The sequence below is a fragment of the Tiliqua scincoides genome, chromosome 2 (genome assembly GCF_035046505.1).
Source record: "Tiliqua scincoides isolate rTilSci1 chromosome 2, rTilSci1.hap2, whole genome shotgun sequence".
NCBI lineage: Eukaryota > Metazoa > Chordata > Lepidosauria > Squamata > Scincidae > Tiliqua > Tiliqua scincoides.
The window spans coordinates 41,813,535-41,837,182 of NC_089822.1; the positions used below are offsets into that span (position 1 = coordinate 41,813,535).

The 23,648-nt window shown below is 43.3% G+C and overlaps 1 protein-coding gene and 1 long non-coding RNA gene across 3 annotated transcripts in view; one reads left to right on the plus strand and one right to left on the minus strand.

Moving 5' to 3' along the window:
* Positions 1 to 23,648, plus strand: part of RHOBTB3 (Rho related BTB domain containing 3) — a 52,473-nt gene that overhangs the window by 14,956 nt on the left and 13,869 nt on the right. For both annotated transcript variants that reach the window (XM_066614376.1, XM_066614377.1), the window contains 5 exons: positions 7,089 to 7,200; positions 9,539 to 9,904; positions 16,058 to 16,170; positions 18,253 to 18,373; positions 21,751 to 21,924. In XM_066614376.1, the coding sequence (XP_066470473.1) occupies positions 7,089 to 7,200; positions 9,539 to 9,904; positions 16,058 to 16,170; positions 18,253 to 18,373; positions 21,751 to 21,924 (886 nt within the window). The remainder of the gene's footprint in view (positions 1 to 7,088; positions 7,201 to 9,538; positions 9,905 to 16,057; positions 16,171 to 18,252; positions 18,374 to 21,750; positions 21,925 to 23,648) is intronic.
* LOC136639825 (uncharacterized) lies at positions 1,669 to 22,689 on the minus strand. The gene is made up of 3 exons (XR_010793734.1): positions 22,636 to 22,689; positions 17,611 to 17,726; positions 1,669 to 1,827 (listed from the first exon to the last, which is right to left on the minus strand). It is a non-coding gene; the product is annotated as an uncharacterized lncRNA (long non-coding RNA).

Sequence of the window (23,648 nt, forward strand, 5' to 3'; positions counted from 1 at the left end):
GTATGGAGATGAATGGTTCACAGCCTTGCTGCATCTCGAAGCTCTCTGGGTTACTGTTGCAATGCTGTGAAGCAAAATGAAGAGGCAGAGGCACTCTGAGGGTTGAGGGAAGGAACGGAAAAACAGTGAGGAGTCAGGAAAAACCATCAAGAGACAGAGTCAAGTTTCAAGGTTGAGGCAGGGAGGAAGCTAGTTGTACCAGCCGCCCACCCAGCTTTTTATTGTATTGTTTCTAAAACAATACAAGGGTTACTAGCGGCTACTGATTAGCAGCACCCTAGACAACACATTCTTAAGATATGAATGCTTCTCCATTCTGAACTATCTTATCCTGTTTACCAGCTTCTCATGCCTTAGCAGACGCATGGGGGCTCACTCAAGGTTTGCCTTGGGGGGGGCAGGTATGCCTGCTGGTTGCCACATCTGCCAAGGCACGATGTTACTAAGCATAATTACTGCAGTTACCTTGTTGAAAGTACTACATATACTCTCAGCGCAAGCCGTCCTATAAGGTTGTTATGACGCTAAGGGCACAATCCTAACCAACTTTCCAGTACTGACTTAGCCACAATGCAGCCCCCAAGGTAAGGCCCAGCTGGGCTGACTCAAGGCTCGATGCTTCCGTTGGCACGGAGGTTTGTGTCAGCCTGAGGAGGCACAAATGTGCCTTACAGCATGTTTGTAGCCCTCCTGGGCCGGTGCAAAGGACTTGCGCTAGCCCAGGGGTATCTCTGGATTGCACCCTTAGTGAATTACTTAAAGTCCACAATTCTGGAAGGAGAATGGTAACCATGTGCAGCAGCACACATTTCTCTTTGGCGAGGGTTCAAATTCCCATGGGGACATTCACCATCTGGGATGAACCATTTACCAGGGGAGGTACTGGGACAGATCATAAGAGGAGCTTCCATAGCATAAAGGCAAAGCACCATCCTGATAGTTCACTGCTTAAAGATACAGGTTCCAAGCCAAGGTACTTCTCTCACCAGCAGGGCACACACTGTTTGCATGACTGACCAGAAGCACCCATGGCAGGGACAAAGAAAAGGAGACAGGTCTAGAATTCACACCAGCTGCTCCATGAAAGTGCTATCTAACAACCTAGCCACAGCAGAAGGCAAACAACATGCACCTCATACAGCATTTAATACCTTGCATCACAGCAAATAGGTAAAGAGGCTGTAGCACATGAACTTACCATAGAGAACAACTGCATGGACCAATCATTGAGTTGGCATTTGACCTAAGGCACCTCCTGCAGCTGTGCACCCGTCTGACCACACCCATACACTTCTATGTCCTTTGCTTCATTGCTGACTCCTGCTGGCATGGCCATCAGTACACTGCCCATTCTGTTCCCCTGCTACTGACCACCATATGTAATGGCAGTAGTAAACAGGTAGTTCATGATTAGTGAGGAGTGTCTGCCCCCTTGAAGCCCAAGAAGTCAGAGTGAGGATGCTATAAGTTTTGGGGGCAAGGAGCCCCCTCCCCCATGGAATCCCATCCTGAGGCCAGCTGAGATAAGAAGCTACTACAAGGAACAAGGAATAGGAATCTGTTAGAAGAACAAGGAATACCTATCTGCTAATAAAGAGACAACAAGTGTGATTCAGTCAAGGTTTTTATTGAATGGTATCAGTGCTAGAGCAGCTATCTTGTCCTAGTTGATTGTCTGCCATGGACTTGGCAAAGCCACAGGGGCTTGACTGGATGGAGTATGTCAGCAACCTCACCAAGCAGCAGCTGGGCTCACACTGGTCATGATTGGCAGGCTATAGACATCCCTTGGGGTCTGCATGCTGTCCTCACCTGTGGGACAGCTGCCTGTGGGGGAGCAAGGAAAAACACAGAGTAACAAGGAGTAGACAAATGATTTAGTCACACCTGTTCACTGGAATGAGATATATATTTGATGATTGTGAAGGAGAGTGGTGCCAGCAGAGTGTATGTGTAGTTGTGCCTTGTATGGGGCTGAGGCTTTGCTTAGAACATTACCTCTGGGGGGGTGGGGTTGTGCAGTGGAACTCTGCACAGGACTACTGTTCAATGCTCTGCGGCAATGGTGCAGTCCTAAGAAACAGGGGTTCTGATGAGTGTTTGGCCAGTAGTACCAACGGTTGGAGTCCCTGGCATTCCCTGTAGAATAGCAGGCATTCTCAACTCTTAGCTGTTGCAAAAGGAAGGGATGGTTAGGCAACACAGTTGATAGCGGAGATACATTTCATAATCCTGGATGGTCTGATACGGGGAGAGTAGACACATGAGATTATAAGCAGCAGCAATACATTGCAGCATGGAATTCCCTTCCCTCTTTGCTTACCTGTGTCGGGTGCATTGTCCTTTCCTTGTTGGAGTGGTGAGGTTGAGGTTCCAATTTGATGTTTTTGTGTGGAGTTATCCTGGGGCAGAATACCTGAAATAATTTCTGAGAAGAGTTAACAAAATACCTTGTCATATATGTGAAGGACATGAAGTTTTTTGTGCAAAGTGCTCCCTCTGTGTGCAAAGTGCCCTTTCACCAACATCAAGTTCCTCTTGGTATATAACCCCATACTTCACATCTTTTCATCTGAGATATGTCTCCCTGGCAGGCTTCAGTACTGGGGTGAGTGAGCTGTGATAGGGTGATAGGCCCCCAAATGTACTCTGTACAGATACAAATGTATCTGATGTTCCAGTGTTTCTCAAACTTTTTAGCACCAGGACCCACTTTTTAGAATGACAATCTGCTGGGACTCACTGGAAGTGATATCATTATTATTTTATTTATTTTATTTTTAACATTTTTATACTGCCCTTCGTCCAAAGAGCTCAGGGCGGTATACACAGCTGCACCCCTCCTTCTTGTCCTCACAACAACCCTGTCAGGTAGGTGAGGCTGAGAGAAAGTGAGTGGCCCAAAGTCACCCAGGAAGGTTCATGGCTGAGGGGGGATTCGAACCTGGATCTTCCAGGTCTGAGTTCACCTCCCAAACCACTACACCACCCTGGCTCTAACCTGGAAGTGGTGTCATAGCAGGAAGTGACATCATTAAGCAGGAAAATTTTTAGCACCCATGGTGTAGAGGTTTGGGAGGTACCACAACACCTATTGTGTCCTGTTCTGGTCGCCACATCTCAAAAAGGTGGAATAGTGGAAATGGAAAAGTGGAAATGGAAAATAGTGGAAATGGAAAAGGTGCAAAAGAGAGCGACTAAGATGATATACTGGGCTGGGGCACCTTCCTTATGAGGAAAGCCTATGGCGTTTGGGCCTCTTCAGCCTAGGAAAGAGACGCCTGAGGGGGGACATGATTGAGACATACAAAATTATGCAGGGGAAGGATAAAGTAGATAGAGAGATGCTCTTTACACTCTCGCATAACACCAGAACCAGGGGATATCCTCTAAAATTGAGTGTTGGGAGGGTTAGGACAGACAAAAGAAAATATTTCGTTACTCAGAGTGTGGTTGGTCTGTGGAACTCCTTGCCGCAGGATGTGGTGACGGCATCTGGCCTGGATGCCTTTAAAAGGGGATTGGACAAGTTTCTGGAGGAAAAATCCATTACGGGTCATAAGCCATGATGTGTATTTGCAACCTCCTGATTTTAGAAATGGGTTATGTCAGAATGCCAGATGCAAGGGAGGGCACCAGGATGCAGGTCTCTTGTTATCTGGTGTGCTCCCTGGGGCAGTTGGTGGGCCGCTGTGAGATACAGGAAGCTGGACTAGATGGGCCTATGGCCTGATCCAGTGGGGCTGTTTTTATGTTCGTATGTTCTTAATGTATATGTTAACTTCTCAGTTCTAGTTCTAAAAAAGAACTTAACATAAAACTTTCACTGGATTGTTCCCAGTATTCAAAAGATTTCTTTGTGTGTCAAAACAGATCATTCTATGAACAAACTGTGCAGACTAAATACAGGGTGTCTCATAACTCACACATATACTAAACTGTAATACTATAATTAACAGATATACTGCATATGATAGAAGCATTTATTTGACTCCCAGCACTATCCTAATGTAAGGCTCCGCTGGCGCAGTGGCTGCTGCACTGGCCTGGAGTGTCTCAAAGCACGTTTGTGACTATTCTAGTGTAGGAGTGTCAAACATAAGGCCCAGGGACCAGATGTGGCCTGCGGAAGATCTTTATATGGCCCTTGGGCTCTCCCAGCACTACCATCAGCTACTGAGGTGTCACTGCTGAAAGGGTAGCCTGTGTGATAATTGGGCTCTCCCATATCTTGAAAATATGATCAATATTTGCTTATTTTCCGTCATTTGTCAGTTGAGTTCCTAAGTAAGAAAAAAGGGCCTGTTCTTGGTCATGACCTGCTTAATGACATCACTTCCTGCTTAATTATATCACTTCTGGCCCTCAGACAGGCATCATGAATACTATTCGGCCCACTCTATGAAACAAATTTGACACCCCTGCTCTAGTTTAAGCAGCACTGGCAGAAAAGCGTGTGCTGACCTACTGGCACACCATCCCCACCACTGGCTGCCAGCAGAGGTGAGTGCTCTGCCAAGTGGTGGAGGGGTGTTGGGAACAGAGATGGAGTGGGATATTTTGAGGAGGGGGCAATTCAGTTCTGGGACGGGGCCTGTGTGGGGGAACAGGCTTCCATCGTATCCTAACCTCCACCCTGGGCATGAAAGCCCTGTACTGGTCTGCTCTGATTTGTGCCAGTGATTTAGCTGCTGCATATCCGAGTAACCCCATTGGGCAGGCTGGATCTCGACACAGTAAGGGAAAAATATCCCAAGGAGACTTGCAGCCTGCTCTAATCTGTGCTGGAAACAGCGTGGGCCACTCAGCCCAACTCCGCCAGCACAGGTTAGGATTATGCTGCCCAATTAAATAATTAACTAATGAATTAGACCCATTTCAAGAACTGCTTGAAATGTTCTCTATTGGTGTTTATATACTGCTGACACAGTTAACTAAGAGCCCATTCCTGAACTCTTAAGCACTGGTCCACCACCGGTGCTGAATGTCGCAAACGTTTTGTAAGGCACATCTGCCGCCCTCAGCACTGGTCCATGCTAACTCAGTGCCGGTTGATGCTGGGCTAGCGCTGGTGGACTGCTGCTGCTCTGTGGTTGCCTGAATGGCAGATAGGTAGGTGGGGGCATGGGGGGAGGCAGGAGGAGGCGTTCTGGGGTGGGGGAAGATGGGGAGCATGGGGAGAGAGTGGAAGGGAGGTGTGCTGGGGGAGGGAGCAGGACAGGAGGGAGGTGGAACCGGACCTTTCATCTCCTTCCCCCATGGAGCCAGTGGTGGCTGCCTGGTAGTGCGCAGGATGCCGTGGCAGTCCCAGCGCAACAGGAAGCTCAGGGTTGGGCTGTAAGGCATCTGCAGACTTCCAACAATGTGTGTGCTGGGATAGTTCCACACATTTCTTCAGTTGCTTCCTTAGAATCAGGGGTGTCCAAATGTTTTGGCAGGAGGGCTACATTATCTCTCTGACACTATGTCAGGGGCTGGGGAAAAAAGAATTAATTTACTTTTTAAATTTGAATAAATTTACATAAATGAATATATTAGAGCTGGAACTTATATGATTGAATGAAGGTCTCGCAATCACTCAAGGCCTGTAAAGCCTTGCACAAAGCAAGGTTGGCCTTTCCGCTGCCACTACTTCACAGACTTGAAACAGTAAGCAGTGGAGGGAAGCCTTGGCCTGCAGCTCACACAAGAGGTCAGTCACCCTCACACTGAGAGCAGTTGTTTTGGGCCTGCACATGCTCCAGCAAATCTTTGGCAGGCCAGAGGCTCATTGGAGACTGGGGGATCCCTGCAGGGTGAATTGGGGGTCCCTGAGGGCCACAAATGGTCCCCAGGTCGGAGTTTGGGCACCCCTGCCTTAGATTAATGAGTGCTGCAGTTTTTCTACAATGAAGTATGAATGAATTGGAGTTCATTAAAAAATGTGTACTTTTCTTTTTGAGACCCCAAATAGAAGTTCTTTTAGCTGAATAATGTGAAACAAAAACATATTCCTCAGTTTATTCAATACAACATTGTATAGCAAGGGTGTCAAACATAAGGCCCGGGGGCCAGATGTGGCCCTCAGAAGCTTTTTATCTGGCCCTTGGACTCTCAGCTTCTGAGCAATACTGAGGTGACACTGCTGAAAGGATGGCCAGCATGATAATTGGGCTCTCCCATATCTTGAAATATGATCAAGATTTCTGTATTTTCTCTCCTGTCATTAGCAGCCAATGAGTTCCAACACGAGAACAGAGTGTTTATTTCTGGTTTTGACCTGTTTAATGACATCACTTTCTGTGTAATGACATCACCTCCGGCCCTCAGCAGGCATCATGAATGCTATTCGGCTCTCTATGAAATGAGTTTGACATCCCTGTTGTATAGTATTCTGTGCATGAAGAATTGTACAATTAAATCCAACCAGTAGTTACTATAATATCATCTTTATAAATGAGAATACTAGAAATTCTGGACACGATCCAGATAGAGTTAAGCTTTCAAGTGTCAATAGAAGAATGAAACAGGTGCTTAACTATCTCCCATTAAAAGTTGGATTTCCAAGTTCTTAACATTGACTATATCATATTAGCATTTTTCCTAAAAGGAAAGGCAAACTACTTCTGCACATTAGTGGCAGATTTTTCTTTATTCTTTTGCCTAATTTCTATTGTTGATACTCTAGTACTAAAAATATGTGATGATGTGCTAATTAGGCTTCTGTTAGGCAAGCAGGACAAGTCCAACTTGCTGTGCATCTGTCAGTTGCACATCTGTTTTAGCTATTTACTGCAGTTGAGATGAAACATGCTTTTGTTCTATAAAGAAACTTGCCTATTACCAATAATATAGCCATATATCTGTCCTCCTACCATGTGGTATAAATGCTGCTGGATATCAGCACAGATTTTTTTCTTTTCCCCAATTTAAATCTTTGATGCCCCACTACTAACAGTATATAATAATAAAATGACAGTAATTGCTTGTGTGAGGCAATACATGAACAAGTACATTGGTAGGAGTAATAGTTCTGCATACAGAGAACAATGATAAATCCATTGTACATAACTTTTCTAATGTTTAGTAACACATTTTTTAAATTTTAGCTGGAGTATTTTATGATTCAAAGCCTGAATCAGAAGTCATCTGAAAAAATGAAGAAAAGGAAAAAAAGCCATAAGTGCCATGGAGTTAAACCACCTCAACTTGATCAGCCAGGTAGAATAAATTCCAGAGTTTGAGTTGCTATAGGTATATTTTATTTCTACTTATATTACAATTTAAATTCGTATTTCATAGATTTCTTTGAGTAAACACTGCTTTATTTTTATTTTATACTAAATTTATTTTCTAAGAATGTGCTGAAGATATGTGATTAGATCTGTCTTTTTAAAACTCTTTAAAAAACAACTGCAGCACCACATGAATTGCATCAGAACCACTCCTTTGGGAGATGGGGTTTTTGTTCTTTTCTCTGTACTGATTTCCCAATGTGAAGTGTCCTGCTTAACTGCTATTTGCCCAGCTGGGGAAAACATAGAATGGGAACATAAAAAGAGGGAGAATTTACATTGGGAAAAAATTTGAAGAGGAAGGGTTAAAAAAAGTTCTTCCAACACTGCATCCCCCTTGCTATAGCTGCTATTTAAAAGAAAAATTAAAGAGACAAGGGATTCAAGAATGAATCTCCAATGATTTGATGGTTTCACTCAAGTTCAAATGAGTAGGTAGGCTGAGGTAGAGGTAGACTTCTCTCAAAGATGTATCTTTGATGTATCTCAGGGCTTCAGCCCTTCTGCCGTTCAGCTGAAACTGGAGCCAGCTTTGGTTTTCCATACATCCTTTCACCCAATGGTCCTTCTTCTCAGATAGCAGTGATGCCCATTCCACATATTATTGCTGTTAGATTTTCATGAGCTCAGGCCACTCATGCACATGACAAAAAATGGATTTTATGAGAGGATTGCACCAAATCCTCATGCCAGTTCAAAGTGTCCTGGGTCATAGAGAGTCACATATAATAGAGAGAAAGGAACAGCAGTAGCAGTGAAAAGTGAGTACTACAAGCTACTTTTTTTGGTAGATCACAAGCTACCACAAGAGTGCTGGATTTTACTCATGCCCAACAAGCAGTTCTTACATAATTTCTTTTTGTAGACATTAAAGTTTTGCTTTCATACTGCATTTTTTAATCTGACTACTGCAAAATTAATGATTCTAAGAGCTTATACAGATGTCCCCCCTATATCCGTGGGGGATACATTCCTGAGGCCACCACTGATACCTGAAACTGTGAATAGCAGAGAACCCTATTCAGATCCCCCCCTTGTTGCGCTCATGGCTCACCCCTTTCCATTTGTAAATGCTTTGCAAAAGGCAGCTTTTTTCCTTTTGTTTTGGAATGCTTTGAAAAAGGAAGCAGACAGCAAGAACCTAGACTTTTAGCTGCTAGAGGAACGCTAGAGGAGGCAACAGTGAGAATGCTAACAGGAAGCAGTCTAGGGTTCTTGCCATCTGCCTGCCTCTTCTGCTGGCCACTTCCTGTTAGCATTCTCACTGTCACCTCCTCCAGCAGCTGTGAGTTTAGTTTCTTGGTATTTGCTTCCTTTTCCAAAGTGTTCCAAAGCAAAAGAAAGGAAAAGCTGTCTTTTGCAAAGTGTTTGCAAACAAAGAGAGGTGAATCATGAACATGAAGATGGAATTTGAGAACCATGGATAAGTGAAACAGTGATTATGGGATCTGCTGAAATGGGGGGGAACCTGTATTTATCAGGTGACTTGTCAGAATTTAAAAGACATAAGAATAAAATATTTCTGCAAATTATGTAGTCTGCAGTGTACCGTTGGACTTAACCAGGGCATATCTTCACCACTATCTAGCAGGCGCTAGCTGTTTCACTTGAGGCGTCTTGCAATGCTGATAGGAGATGATGGAAAGACTTCCCAAAATATATCTATTGTCCCCCCTTCCCCCCAGCTTTTGCTTCTCTGAGAATTGTCTGGGGCAGTGAGAAGTTCCTGCTTTCCAGCCTCTGTCGCTCATAACCAAACTAGACGCTTTGTTAAGGCTGCTGTCAGAATGTCAGCTATGCCTCTGCTTCTGCACCCCTGCTTTGTAGCATGCAGTACAGTTTACCTATTACAATATTTTGCATTTCATCATCCATACCAGCAGCAGCATATGATATTCAATATAACATCTAGTTTGGCACTGAGAACAGCTGCAGAAATCATGTGACCATAAAAGAAAACAAACAGAAGGATTCTCCTGGGATTAAATTCAGAAACACTTGATAGACTGAAAAAATAGTTAAAAATGTTCACTAAATAAAGAGTTGAAATTTAAGCAAAATGTATTGAAGGATAAAATGTGTTTGTTTTAGGAACTGAAGTGTATTAAAGAGACATTTATTTAGGACATTCAGAAAAATGCCCTTAGGTCACTTAATCCAGTTCCTGGGAATAAAAATGCTTTTGTTTGCATTGTACCTAATGCAAGTTTGGAGATACAAAAAGTTCATTCATGATTTACTTTTCTAATATCTCACTTTTGTAGAAAAAATGCCAATCTTAAAAGGTGAAGCCTCGCATTATGACTCCGACTTACATAATCTGTTGTTCTGCTGCCAGTGTGTGGATGTGATTTTTTATTCTGAAGACTGGAAGGAAATAGCAGAAGCTCACAGAATTGTTTTGTGCTCTGTTAGCCATGTCTTCATGTTACTGTTTAATGTGAAGAACCCAGCTGACATTCAAGATTCCTCTATCATTAGAACTGCTCATACCCTTTTTGCAGCAACCCAGGAAGCTGTGTTTCCAGTTTTAAACCAAGGCTCATCGTGCAATTCACCAGTAAGAGTCATTGTTAAAGACTCTTTCTTCTGTTCTTGTTTGTCAGACATTCTGCACTTCATTTATTCAGGTATCCTGTTAGAATCGTTCCAGCTGCTTTTTGTCTTTTACCAAAAAAGTGCTAACCTACCGCAGTAGGGCTGTATATTATCTCATTAGTATATGGGCCTAGTTCTCGATGGATAGTAAACATGTTTAAAAATGGCTATGCCATTTCAGGCTACGGGTGAAGGCTCACATGATTGAATGGTTTTTGTTTTTTATAAATCAGCACATGGAAAACTGGCTTGTCAGGGAGAAGGCTGGGCTAAAACCTTTCACCCAACCATCTAATTTCCTGTGTGGAGAGATTTTCTTTATAGAGAAGGCTCACTTCATGTGAGACCCCATCTACAATCTAAAGCAGTGGTTCTCAAATCTGTCAGGACCCGCCAGAAGTGGTGTCATGACTGGAAGTGACATTATCGAGCAGGAAATTTTTTAACAATCTAGGCTGCAATCCTACCCACAATTACCCAGGAATAAGTCCATTTACTATCATTATTAAAACAATATACATAGTAGCTTGTTAAAAGTACAGGTCTGTAACATTTCCCCAAATGCAGTCACAGACCGTGGTAGCATCAAGTCTAATATATTAAAAATAAAATGTTGAAATGAAATGAATCCACCTGAAATTGGCTTATGACCCACTTAGTGGGTCCCAAACCACAGTTTGAGAAACACTTGTCTAAAGTAATACAGGCCAGAGAGAGGTTCATCAAATTACTGGCATGTTTCAGACATAATGCTAAACTACGATTTAATGCTAAACTGTGATTTAATGGTACGTGAACAAGTGCCCAATCCTATCCAATTTTTCAGCACTGGTGTAGCTGCAATGCAACCTGAGGTAACAAATGTTCCCATACCTTGAGGAGGCCTCAGTGACTGCCTTCCCATCACAGGATGCAGCGTACACCCCATTGGCACGGCTACACCGGCACTGGAAAATTGGATAGGATTGGACCCTAAGGTAGCTACTGGCTTTTTATACTTCCCTTTCCCTTCCCTCTAATGTGTGAGAGGAGGGTGAAAGCTTTTCATTGAAAACTTGAAATGAAAGTTAAACTTTAAAAAGTAACTACTGTTCTGTGTTCCTTACAAACTCAGGAACTGCAGTTTGTTAACTAACTAGAGTTGGAGTAAACCAGAATATCAGATCATTATTTGATTCTGTTTTGATATCTGGCTTGTTGTATGTCTTATTAGTTAATTAGTTGAGGAAGTGCAATACCTCAAGTTCGTCTGTAACGCGAAACTACAGTTGTGTTCATAATTTGGAAGCAGACACTTTCACTTCTACTATCTTTGTCAGAGGTGAAGAGGTGGCAGGGGAGTATGAAAGCTAGCAGCTTCCTTAGGCTAGTTCGCACAGCATTACATTGCATAGCACATTATGTTTTAACTGGGCCAGTGAGAGCTAGGTCATAGTCTTGTGATGACTCAAGGGTTTCTGGCATTCTACCTGCAGTACTTTTGTGCACAGAATCTTATTCTCTTCTATGAATAAGACTATTCTCAGTGCACATAATGAAAGATGCCTGTGTGTGAGTGAAGTGCTTTTGTTCACAGAAGTGAACAGGACCTCTGTGCACAAGAGGCTTGGAATTGAAACTAGTTTTCTGCAGATCAGACTGAGGAGAAATTAACATATAAGAGTCAGTGTAGATGCCATCAGACTTCGTATTTGCACAGCAAGTTGACTAGGTGTCAGTCTGAACCATTTTCTTTATTATTTTAAAAATGTAAATGCTTATTTACATTTTTAAATAATCATCTAATGCCATGCAATGGCACTGGAGCATGAGCTGTATGCTGAGGGGAGGGAGGGATGATCAGCCAGCAAGAGGTAAGTAAAAAAGTCTCGATAGGCTGTCTGATTGCCTGTGGGTCTCATTGGACATATGCCAGCTATTTTGCTGGCATAAGGAGAGGAAGAGGTGGCGTGAGTTGGAAAATTGAGGATAGGATCTGGCATGTGCTTTTGCTGCTGAGATCTATCCTCTACAGCCTACCTCCTAACTCTCCACCACAAACTGCCCCCTTCACCATCTTGTTTGGGTCAGTGGAGCATCTGGGTGAGTCTGGTGCATGTGTGGAGCTGCTGGTCGTTTCCACCAATAGCTCCATTGCATGCAACAGTGGCATGACCTTTGTGCTTCACAGGCCATTTACAACAGTGGATTGATCTATCTGCTGTTGTAAATGGTCCATAAGATTGAGCCATATGACATTTTGCTGAATTGGACTTTGAGTGATTTGTGTAAGGAGACAAGCAAGACCTTCATTAAAGAGGTGGCGTGTGCTTAAGCAAGTGGCATCAAAACTGAAGATAGTTTCACTGCCAAGCAATAACTCAATGCTGTATCAATATAAGGCTTTCCCATAATCCAGTGGTAGTTATCTTGTAGTGGTACACAGATAACAATAGGATGCAGTCTGTGTGAACTGGAATCTGTCTAACAAATTTAGGCTATAATCCTGTACACATTTACCTGAGAGTAAGTACTATTGAACTCAATGGGATCTACTTCTGAGTAGATGTGTATTGAATTGTGCTGTTATACAGTTCACAAAACTAGTGGAAGACCCTCTAGCTCATTTCTGAATTTGTTTTTTTTCCAGGGGAATGCTAAAAAAAACCCCTTGTCCTTTAGATTTTTTTCTTAATGAAAACAAATGGATGAAGCAGGCGCTCCCTTTTTTGCCAGTTTCTCACCATCTTCTTTCATGTACCTACCTGGGGAAAAAAGGAAAGGTTAACTAGTATCTGGCAGGGAGGGCTCATCAGAGATAATGCCTTTCCAGCTCCTCCCTAATTGGTTATGATGCTTTTGGAATTCCTACCAAGGAATATGGAACTTGTTGTTTTCTTCCCCTTTTTCATTCAGTTCAGGAGACAGAGAAAACTGCAATCCCATGCTCTCCAGCAGGACATGGGAGAGAGTATGAGATTTCTAGTTTGCCTCCTGATTCATTCTGGTAGGCAGGAGAAACAATATGTTGATTCATTTTCAGTAGTAGAGTATGAGGCCTGTATGCAGGTTGCTCTTGTACACAGCAAGCTACTGAAGGTTACTCCTAGCCTTTCTCAAAAGAAAGGGCTAGCAGGACAGGTTAAATAGTGGAAGGAGTGTGTGATTTCTGTTATGAGCCCAATCTGAATTTAAAGGAGCGTGGGTCCAGCTTGTAACACAGTTAGATTTCCTGAACTTGTGGGATTTGAATTCCAAATTATCTCAATTCCTAATTTGTTCCCATCACGGAGAGTAGTTAAGCTTTACAGGTAGTTATTTCCAAAAAACATGTACATGAAAACAGTCCTTGGGATTGGGCAAAATGCGATGGAGGAATTGTTCCCAAAGTCCTCCTTAGGAGGAGAGAACCACCTTAGTGGTTCCTTAGTAGCAAGGGTAGGGGATTGCTGCAATTCGATCCCCAGGAAAGACGGAGGGTTTCTGGCTTACCTGAAGCCAATGACAGGCTCTGAAGGGTGTGGGGAGCCCCATAGACTCCCCAAGCCTGGAAAATAAAGAAAAGCACTATCGGAAGTCACTTGTGGATTCAGATTGTAAAACTGGAAGTGACTTCTAATTGCAATTTTATTTTCCAGGTTTGGGGAGCCCACACCCCTCAGAGCCCATTGCTAGCTTCAGATAAGCCAGAACCTCCCCCTTCCCCCAGCAGCAGTTCCTGGGGATCATGTTGCTGCAATCCCCCTGTCCCTACTCCTTAAGAGGCAGACCTGAGTGCTTCCCTGGCTTCCCAGTTTTATTTTTTCAGTTTTCAACTTTTATCAGAGTTTTTAGCTTAGTTTTTAGTCTTTAGTTTTTAGCACTTAGTTTTTAGTTTTAGTACGGACCACAGCACTCATCCTAAAAAAAACAAAAACTTTTATAGTCCAGTATGAAGTACAGCCATGAAAGCCTTAGCATGTTTATGTTCCCTGGCTGGTGGGTCACAACCCATCAGTTTGGGAACCACTGCATGGAGTAATACACTAAGGCTGCAGTCCTAACCACGCTTTCCTGAGAGTAAGCCCCATTGAACAAAATAGGACTTACTTCTGAGTACACCTGGTTAGGATTGTGCCCTGAGTAACTCCAAGTAAGCCCCTTTGATAAACAGAATTAAAATAACAAGAAACAGAATAGTGTCTGGTGGATTGTATCCTATTGGGCCAATACAAGACTCCTCCAATGTGGGACACTCACTTTGTGTAAATGGAGCTTGTACATTCAAAATGGCTTCTCTAGACCAGGGGTGTCAAACATAAGGCCCGGGGGCCAGATGTGGCCCTCAGAAGCTTTTTATCTGGCCCTTGGACTTTCAGCTTCTGAGCAATACTGAGGTGACACTGCTGAAAGGGTGGCCAGCATGATAATTTGGCTCTCCCATATCTTGAAATATGATCAAGATTTCTGTATTTTCTCTCCTGTCATTAGCAGCCAATGAGTTCCTACACAAGAACAGAGTGTTTATTTCTGGTTTTGACCTGTTTAATGACATCACTTCCTATGTAATGACATCACCTCTGGCCCTCAGCAGGCATTATGAATGCTATTCGGTCCTCTGTATGAAATGAGTTTGACACCCCTGCTCTAGACAGTGCATTTGGGAACAACCTCACCCAATTGCCCATCGAGTGCCTTGAGTGATCCTGACATTGCTCTGAATGGGGAAGCTCATCCTTTCCAAGAGTTCTCCAAATGTCATGGAACACAATGCAGGGCTATGGAGCAGGCTGTACACCTTATATTTTTTCTTGTATATCCAAGATTTTGGACTCTGACAATTTGATTCTAAATTTTAGTGCTGAGTATATGTGTATGTAAAACAGATGGCTTCTGAAACTTTATAAAGCCTGTTGGTCAATAACAAGCTTCCTGTCCAATTCAGGTAAGCCTAGAGGAAAAACCCACTACTGAAGAATGCTGCAACTTGAGTTTCAGTCAGGGGAGGCATTAGAGTTTGGTCAGACTGGGCAGTCGGGCCCATAACCATCCAAGGACCCACTGATCCCTGACCCCTCCAAATCAATGGTAGCGGTAATGCCCAATATGCCATTAAAGAGGTGGGTGGGAGTGTCACGGGAGACTGTGCAGGACTATGCCCTTAGCACCCTGGCATGATGCTTGTATAAGCCATAATTCTGGTGGACTACCAATAGGATCGTTTCTTTGTCTTGACCCCCTCCAGTGTGAAGCATCACCCTTACTTGCATTCATTTAACAAATTACAAAATAGTACGACTATGAATGGAAAAAAGGAATTGTGTCACATGTTATTTATTATTATTTATCACATGTTATTTATTATTTAGTAACATATCCTATCCTTTCCCATCTGGCCTTCCCTTCTTCATTATTTGCTTTAGGTTTTGTGGTTGTATTCTGTGTTTTGTTTTAATGTGTTTTTTTTATTGCACTATTCTTTATTATTTAAAAGGTTACATTTCCTAATTATTGTGCCTAATATCTTGTTCCTATTTTTGCACTAACTCTACACCATCTTGAACATTTATTTGAAGGGAAAGGCAGGATATAAATCATTTAGAGTGGCATTTCTCAATGTTTGTCCCAATTGTACCACTTCACATGGTCCACCTATTGGAAGTACCACTGGAAGTAATTGGCAATGAGGTCAGATGCAACACGACATACACAGCATATAAGAGGCTCAGGGGAACAGGAGGGCTTTTTTGAGCTTGTGAAAAGCACACGCTGGAGCTCTGTCTGGCAAGCTGAGCTTCCTACTGCTTCTTGTCGCGTTGCATTTCTGGTCTTGCTGCCAGGTGGTAGGGGTCTAGCAAATACCACCTGACACCACCTCAAGTACCACCAGTGGGACAAGTACCACTGGTTGAGAAACAGTGATTTAGAGAAATAGTGCCCATGACACCCATACAACTACATTACTCACATTAATAAATAATAATAAATAATAATAATAAATAATAGATTTGGTATTGGTGTAAGTGAGATTTGCCTTTTCCCAGGTTCCAAATTCAGTGTATCCTTGTGGTAAAAAAATACAGTACATTTGCAACTGAATCAGAACCTCTAGGGAAGATGCTTGTGGCATGAGCAACACACATAAGTGACACCTACATTTGTGTGCTAAAAATTGATAGGACTTGCAGTCTAGAAGTATTTTTGTCCTCTTTATTTCACCCCTGCAGGTGCTTTTCAGTGGGAATTATTGGAAGAACATATAAAAAAGAAACTGAATGATCCTGGGAATGTTGAGCTTGTTCTTGAGAGAGTTAAATGTATCTTAAAAATTCCAGGAAAGGTAAGTTGCGTTATTTTATATTGTAATTGCATTGTTTTGTTAAAATAGGATGCAAGGAGCGCGAGATGAAGTGGTTTGTATCTTTCCAAGATAAGATTTATCGTTAAGAAAGAGTATATATAAATTATAATTAGTTAAATTTTTTTCTTCTTAAAGGCTCTCTGTCTTGAGTCTCAAAAGTGAAGGTGTAAAGTTTGAGTTTTGTATGGAAAGTATAAAGCCTGAGTTGAATTTCAAGGGGAAGGAAGATTTTGTTAATATAGAGAAAAAATATTTTATGCTATCTTACGAATGTTGATGTAGAGACAGCACTGTCATGTAGCAAGGGAAAGTAGTTGCCTTGGACAATCAGTTTGCAGCATCATTTAGAGCTGCAGAGACTGGCAGGTCTGAACCATAGCCGATATACCATTTACTGGAAAATTCTCTTATGCAAGCCCCATTGAAATGAAGATTTTTTTTTTTCTTATTCAATAAAAAGAGCACAGAATAACTTCCTGGTGAATTGTGGCCCATCGCCAGGATTGAAAATACTCTATTTAATGTTTTGCATGTGCAGAGAAGCTTTTCAGATCACCTGCTCCCAGCAGCAATTCTCCATGGCCCCCGTCCCAGGTTCAATTTAAGTTCTTATATTTAAGCCAGTTCAGTGTGATTTGGAACAAAATAAGTTTTAAATAAAACATGTTTTTCGTTTGTGCTGGATTGAGATTCAAAGCTTCTCTCAAGGCCATTAAAACCCCAGAGCAGTGGTTTTCAAACTCTCAGGGAGAGTTTGAGAGCCACTAAGTCTTTGCTTAGAAGGCAGAGGAGGTGGGGGGGAAGGTGGAGATGCGATGCCCAACATCACGCCTCTGATCGGGGCTAAGGGTTGTGCAGCCACCTACTGCTGCCTGCAGCAGCCTCCCAGGGGTGGGGGGAGCCTGGCGCCAGCCTCAGCAGGGTTCCCCACGCAGCGCAGAGCCCTCCAGAAGGTGATCGTGACCACTTCCTGTTTTTTGATCGCAAAACCAAAAATGGTCACGATCGCCTTCTGGAGGGCTCTATGCTGTGTGGGGAGCCCTGCAGAGGCTGGCACAAGGCTTTATTGACCCCCGGGAGGCTCCTGCAGGCGACAGTGAGTAACAGTGCACCCCTGCACCCAGATCAGAGGTGCGATGCTGGACATCATGTCTCTGCCTTCCCTCTCCCCCCCTTAAGGGAAAACTGCCCAGGGCTTTCAGGCTGGGGTATCGCGATGCCCCAGTTTGAAAACCACTGGCACAGAGTGATAAGGAGAGGAAATGAGGCTCACTGTAGGGGGGGGAGTCTGTAAAAGACAACAACCCTTTCCAATCAAGCGGTTTCCAAACCTTTTTAGGACTGGAACCCACTTTTTAAAATTACACACCATTAGGACCCACCTAGCTTTACAAAGCACAAAAAGAAAAGAAGTCTTACCCACTCAAGCCTCTTTCTGTACTATGGTGGGAAGGCTGCCTTCTGGAGTAGTTGTTGAGCTCCATGTTCATCAGATTGTGACCATTCTGGTAGCCTTGCACTCCCCTTCACCTGACCTTCCACAGGAGCAAGGCATATTTGTTTATTTGTGAGTAAACACAACCATGTAGTTTAGTTTCGATTTCCATAGAACTCAATACATTTGTCAGCTTGGGGGGGGGGACCTCCTTCTCAGGTATTTTTGGGAGGCTGCATTCATCAGATCAGGACCATTCTGGTGGTGTTGGATTCCACTCAGCTTGCCCTTTGCAATGGACTAAGGCATGGTCATCTACTCACAATTTACGGTGTGGCTCAGTTTCACTTTCCATAGGGCTCAATGCATGTTGCTCAGCTCCTATTAGTTTGTCAGTTGCAGCTTCAGACCCACAGTTTGAGAAACCTTATAGCAACAAAACTGCATGATCCAGAGTTAAAGAAATGAAAATGGAGAAAGCTTTTGAAAATATGCAACAAGCATTGCAGACCAAATGTGAACAACACAGATAAATGGAGGAGACAAATACAGTTCCTCTGAAAGTAATAGTAAAAATTGACACTTGAAAAACAGTGACCCATATTTGTTCTGTTTTCATTCTGCAGATTAATAGTTCACGAAATTGCAGAACATATTTATCAAAAAGACCGTTGCAGCTATGTAACAGCTCTCTCAGGCTTTTCTTTAACACAACTGTGTTAGCTGATGTCATGTTCAAAATACAAGGTACCAAATCAAGCTTTTCTTATTTGTTTTCTTATCTTCTTTAAATAACACCAGATGATAATATACCTTCTGATATCTATATTTTCAGAGGGCAGCACCTCAAGTTTTGCTAAAGAACAAAATTAAAACCCTGTAAATGAAAATATGAAAATGGAAGTAATATACGTCTTTCCTTATGATTAGTTACAAGGTGATTTGCTGAAATCAAAAAAATCAATATTTGTTATATAATTGAGTGAATCTTTCAAAGGCAAAAATTTTATTGAAGGAATAATCTGATTTGACAGTTGATTACATTAGCAGTACTGTGTTGGTTTCCTTATCTGCTATTCTGTGCATACTTAGCTGTTTAGTCTCATTGACTTCAATGGAATTTAAGCAACCAACTATGTGCGGAAGAGAAAATATTCGGGCCTTTGAAAGTACAAATGCACAGCTTGGTAAAACAGACAGCTCGGTTGTGAGGGCCACGCTTTGGGTAATCCCTGTAAGAAGTCAAAGAAATACAGGTGGAGCCTTATTATTCACGAGGGTTCCATTCCTGGGACCCACGCGAATACCAAATTTCGCGAGGAACTGAGTCACATGAAATTTGGGCTCCACACACCTCCAAACACGACTGGAGTCTTTCTCTGGTTGCATCCGGACCTGTTCTGAGGCCCACAGAGGCCGTGCGCAGTCTCCATTGGCCTCAAAATGGTCTCCAGAGGTCCTAGAAGGGCACTTCCGTTTTTTGGCTGAAAACCGGAAGTGCCCTTCCAGGACCTGCAGAGGCCTTTGCAAGGCCTGCAGGCCTCTGAAAGCCTCAGAGACCAGTTCTCTGGAGGTGACTGGAGCTGTGCTCCAGTTGCCTCTGGAGGCCCTTCTGAGGCCTGTGGAGGTCGTGCACAGCCTCCAAGGGCCTCGGAAAGGCCTCCAGAGGTCCTAGAGAGGCACTTCCAGTTTTTGTCCGAAAACCAGAAGTGCTTCTCTAGGACCTTCGGAGGCCTTTCTGAGGCCTGTGCAGGCCATGTGCAGCCTCCATGGGCCTCAGAAAGACCCCTGAAAGCCTCGGAGGCCACTTCTCCAGAGGCGACTGGAGCTGTACTCCAGTTGGCTCCGGAGGCTCTTATGAGGCCTGTGGAGGCCGAGTATAGCTCCACAGTCTTATGGCCTCCAGAGGTCCTAGAGAGGCCATTGTGAGGCTCCTCCACAAGCCTCAGAAGCGCGTCCGGAGGGCTCAGGTGGGGCCAAGTCTGGCTCCACTCAGGTTCTGGGGACCTGCGTTGAGTCATATTCACGGTTAAGAATATCACGAATAAAGAGGCTCCACCTGTACTGTAATAGGCTTCATTGCTTGTCTCAGAGAACATGCCACAGAGGAATAGATGATAATATACCTTCTGATATCTATATTTTCAGAGGGCAGCACCTCAAGTTTTGCTAAAGAACAAAATTAAAACCATAAATTTTATGGAGCAAAGCCATAAATATGATGTAGTAAAAGAATTAATATTTTATACTTTTAAAAGGAGTTTGCCCTTGGAGCTAAAATTGCTTTTGTACCTACTTTAAGTATGTGGTGCACAAATGAATACAAATTGCATAATGTATTTGAACCCAACTTTTGGACAGAGCACACACACATCAGCCCCAGAACCTTTTGAATGCCAGGACTCGGCTGCACAGCATGTGAAGTCATAACAGGGATATCTCCAAGGATGTATAAGTGCTGTTCCCTCCTGGCTGAGTAATTGTACTCATTAGATTTTGGTACATGAGTTCCAGGTCATAGAGCAAGCCACTGAGAGACATTTGAACTAGAATATTTGTTGTTTAAAATTAAGCACTCGTTGTGTCCCTGATAGAATTATATGAGAACTTGTAAACTGTGTCCCCTGCTACTACATGGTGTTGCAACTCTGTCTCCAGACTGTTGGCAATGACATCATGTGTCATTGCCAAAATTCCAGATTGCCAAGCTCTGAGCTGTGTGGAGCTAGGCTTCGAGCTGTGTGGCTATTGACCATGCAACTTAGCGGGAACAGTGTCTGTAAGTTAGTCTCCTCAAATATTAGCAGAATAACAGAAGTATCAGTAAAATTATGGTCATGTACCAGCAAAGCAGTATAAACAAAATGCTGAGGCACTTCTCATGATGGTGGTGGTGGTTGTTTTACAGCAGATCAAATGCTAAGTTGCTTTGCAGAAGTGCTTTCTTCTGGAGTAGTTCTACTTAATTTAATTGCACTGCTTGAGAAGACATAGCTTAAAAGCTCTAAATTCTTCTTTATGTTATCTGCGCAGTCACATATACAGCCCAATCCTAACCTGCGCTGGATCAGGCAGGCAGGCAGGCCTGTGCAGTATCCAGTGCAGGGTTGAAGGTGACTGTGGCACAACTCGGGGAAGGAGATATTTTCCCCTTACCCTGAGCACTACCCCAGCCACCACAATGGGGCGACTCAGATCTGCACCAGCTAAACTGCTAGTATAGATCCAAGTAGCCCTGGAGTTAGACCAGGGTGCTCGGGAGGGGGTTTAGGATCTGGCCCAAGTGCTAGAGACTGGTCCCACCCCACTCCTGGCCCTGGACTACCCACCAGTCCACCCGCCCTCCCCTGGAATGCCCCAGAAATGCCCTCCCCAAACCCCTGCACCAGTGGCCTGTCAGCAGTACACATCCGCCACGGCTTGCTCTAGTAAGGGGAGGCCAGTGTGCGTCCTTACGCCAGCCTCCCCATCTTGGAAGGAGGCGCAGATGTGCCTTATGTTGGGACTGGGACAGTGCTCCCAAGGGGCACAACAAACATTGTAAGCAGTGGATACAAACTATCAAGGTTTTTTCCTCATTCAGCTGCTGGTCCAGTAAAGGGTAAGCAGGGAGCAGGAAGGGGTACGTGCATAGTATCCATTAAGCACTATACCCCTTGGCCAGCTCATCTTTTCCCAGGACATACCTACTCCCAGGATTTCAGCTTTAGTAACTAAGTACACATAGGACTACAGTCTTGGGAGCATTGAAAGTAGTTGATATAGATACACATGTAAAAAATTTTTGACTATGGATTTTTTTGGACTAAATGAACTATGGATTAAGGTGCCATAAATTAAAAGTAAATAAAGGTTGAGAAACGTATACTGTAAAATACTCGTATATCATCCATGAATGTATTTCCTGTGGTAGAGAAAGGGGGGCATTCTGAAGGGTAAAGAATACCCCCTGTCCTCTCCCCAGGACAGGAATTCCCAGGTAAGAAATTCCTTCCCCCCCCCCCAATACTTTGATATTCAAGAATTTAAGTAAACACCATTCTTATTTAATTGCAGCATAAAAAGGTTGAAATTGTGGTCATGGTTTTCTTTGTCTCAGATGCTACTGTTTTTCTTTCTCTCAGGTGCTACTGTGCCAGCTCACAGAGCAGTCCTAGTGGCTCGCTGTGAGGTAATGGCAGCCATGTTTAATGGTAACTATATAGAATCGAATAATTTTCTGGTTCCAGTTTATGGGATTTCCAAAGACACTTTCCTCTCATTTCTAGAGTATCTGTATACTGATTCCTGTTGTCCAGGTAAACAAATATAAAAAAAATACTTGCATCCTCAAACTGGATATGGTTCTGATAAACTCTTATCAGAGTGGTAGGCGTCAGCAGAAGTATATACCACAAGATGGTAGCATGCTCTATGCACATATTTGCATGCAAGTCTAGTTTGGTCATAAGGCTGTCAGGCCTAAACACAGTGGATTGTGTCCCAGGTTTAGTATGTCATGATCAAGGAAGTCAGTCATGCTGTACAGTGCAATCTTATGCAAGTTTCCTCACATGCAAGTCACTGTGTTCAGTGGGGGTCAGGTCAGTGGGGGTCAATGCATAGAATTGCACGCCAAGTCCCTCTTTTAGTGTGTGTGTGTGTGTGTGTTTGAATATAAGCAAATTTGGGCATTTTCTTCCTATTCACTTTTATTTTTAAGGTTCACAGCAGGTTATGGCAGTATAGTGTGCTTTTGACATCCAAAATCCATATTCTGAAAGCAAACATTTAAACAAGAAAATATATTGTTTAGACACTTTTAGATTCAGCCTACAAAAGAAAAATACCATATATACTCATGTATAATTTAAAAAATGCCTTAAAAATGACCCTGAAAACATGGGTCGACTTTTACATGGGGCAATGCAGTGAATGAAGTTTCTGAGAGCAGCTGAGAGCAGGTGGGGGTAGGACTGGACTGGGAAGTAGGACGCAGAGGGTGGGGGGAAAGGAGCAATTTTACTTACCAGTAGTTGTTCTGAGGCAGCAGCAGAGAGTGAACAAAAAAGTAGCCATTTTAGTTTCTTCTCCAAACAGGAAGAGAAGTGAAGGAGCTTATGGGAATTGTAGTCTGTATGAGGGCTGCTGCTATGGAAGTGCAGCACTTATTCCTCACAAAGCTTACACGCACCTTTATCTCCCTTCCTATTTGGAGGCTAAAATGTCTCCTTTTTTTCTTTTTGCTGCTGCCACTAAACAATTACTGGTGAGTCATTTTCAGATAATTTCACACATCCCTAAGTGTCCCGTCCCCCCAACTTATCTGAGGGTCATAGAAAATTCCATTATTTCTGTCTCAAAAACTGCAGTTGACTTATCTGTGAGATTGACTTACAATTGAGTATCTAGGTGACTGGTTGTTGATTGTCCAGTGTGAGCTGATGATGTCAGAAATCTACACCTTGTACTAAGTACTGCTGTCCAGTCAGCAACTGTGCATTTATAGTGCTGACTCAACCACCTTCTGCCACTGCCATGTGACTCCGGCCGCTAAGCAGTAATGGCCAAATATAATATGTTGCTCCATCTCATTCACCATCACTGAAAAATGTTGCAAACATAATTTCTATAGTATTTTCTGACTTCTTACTAAGTAGAAAGAAAATGTAACTCAGATGATTTATGCTATTATCTTGAAAATCACTTAAATGGAAGTACTGGTGGGGCTGCAGCATCCGTGAGGGATCTGTTCTTGGAATCCCCCCCCCCCCACGGAAACCAAAAACCACTGATACCAAAAACTGCTGTTTCAGCCCCCTTAAAGCCTCCAAAGGCTGCCAGAGCTGTGCTCTGTTCCCCTCTGAAAGACTTTTTGAAACCTGCAGAGGCTGTGTGCATCTTTGGAAACCAGAGGTAGCTTTTTTTGGCCATTCTGAAGCCTGCAGAGGCCAGGCAAATATGCACCGCCTCTGTAGTCTTCAGAAAGCCCTATGGAGGTAACCAGAACTGTGCTTCGGAGGATCCAGGTGGGGCCAAGTCT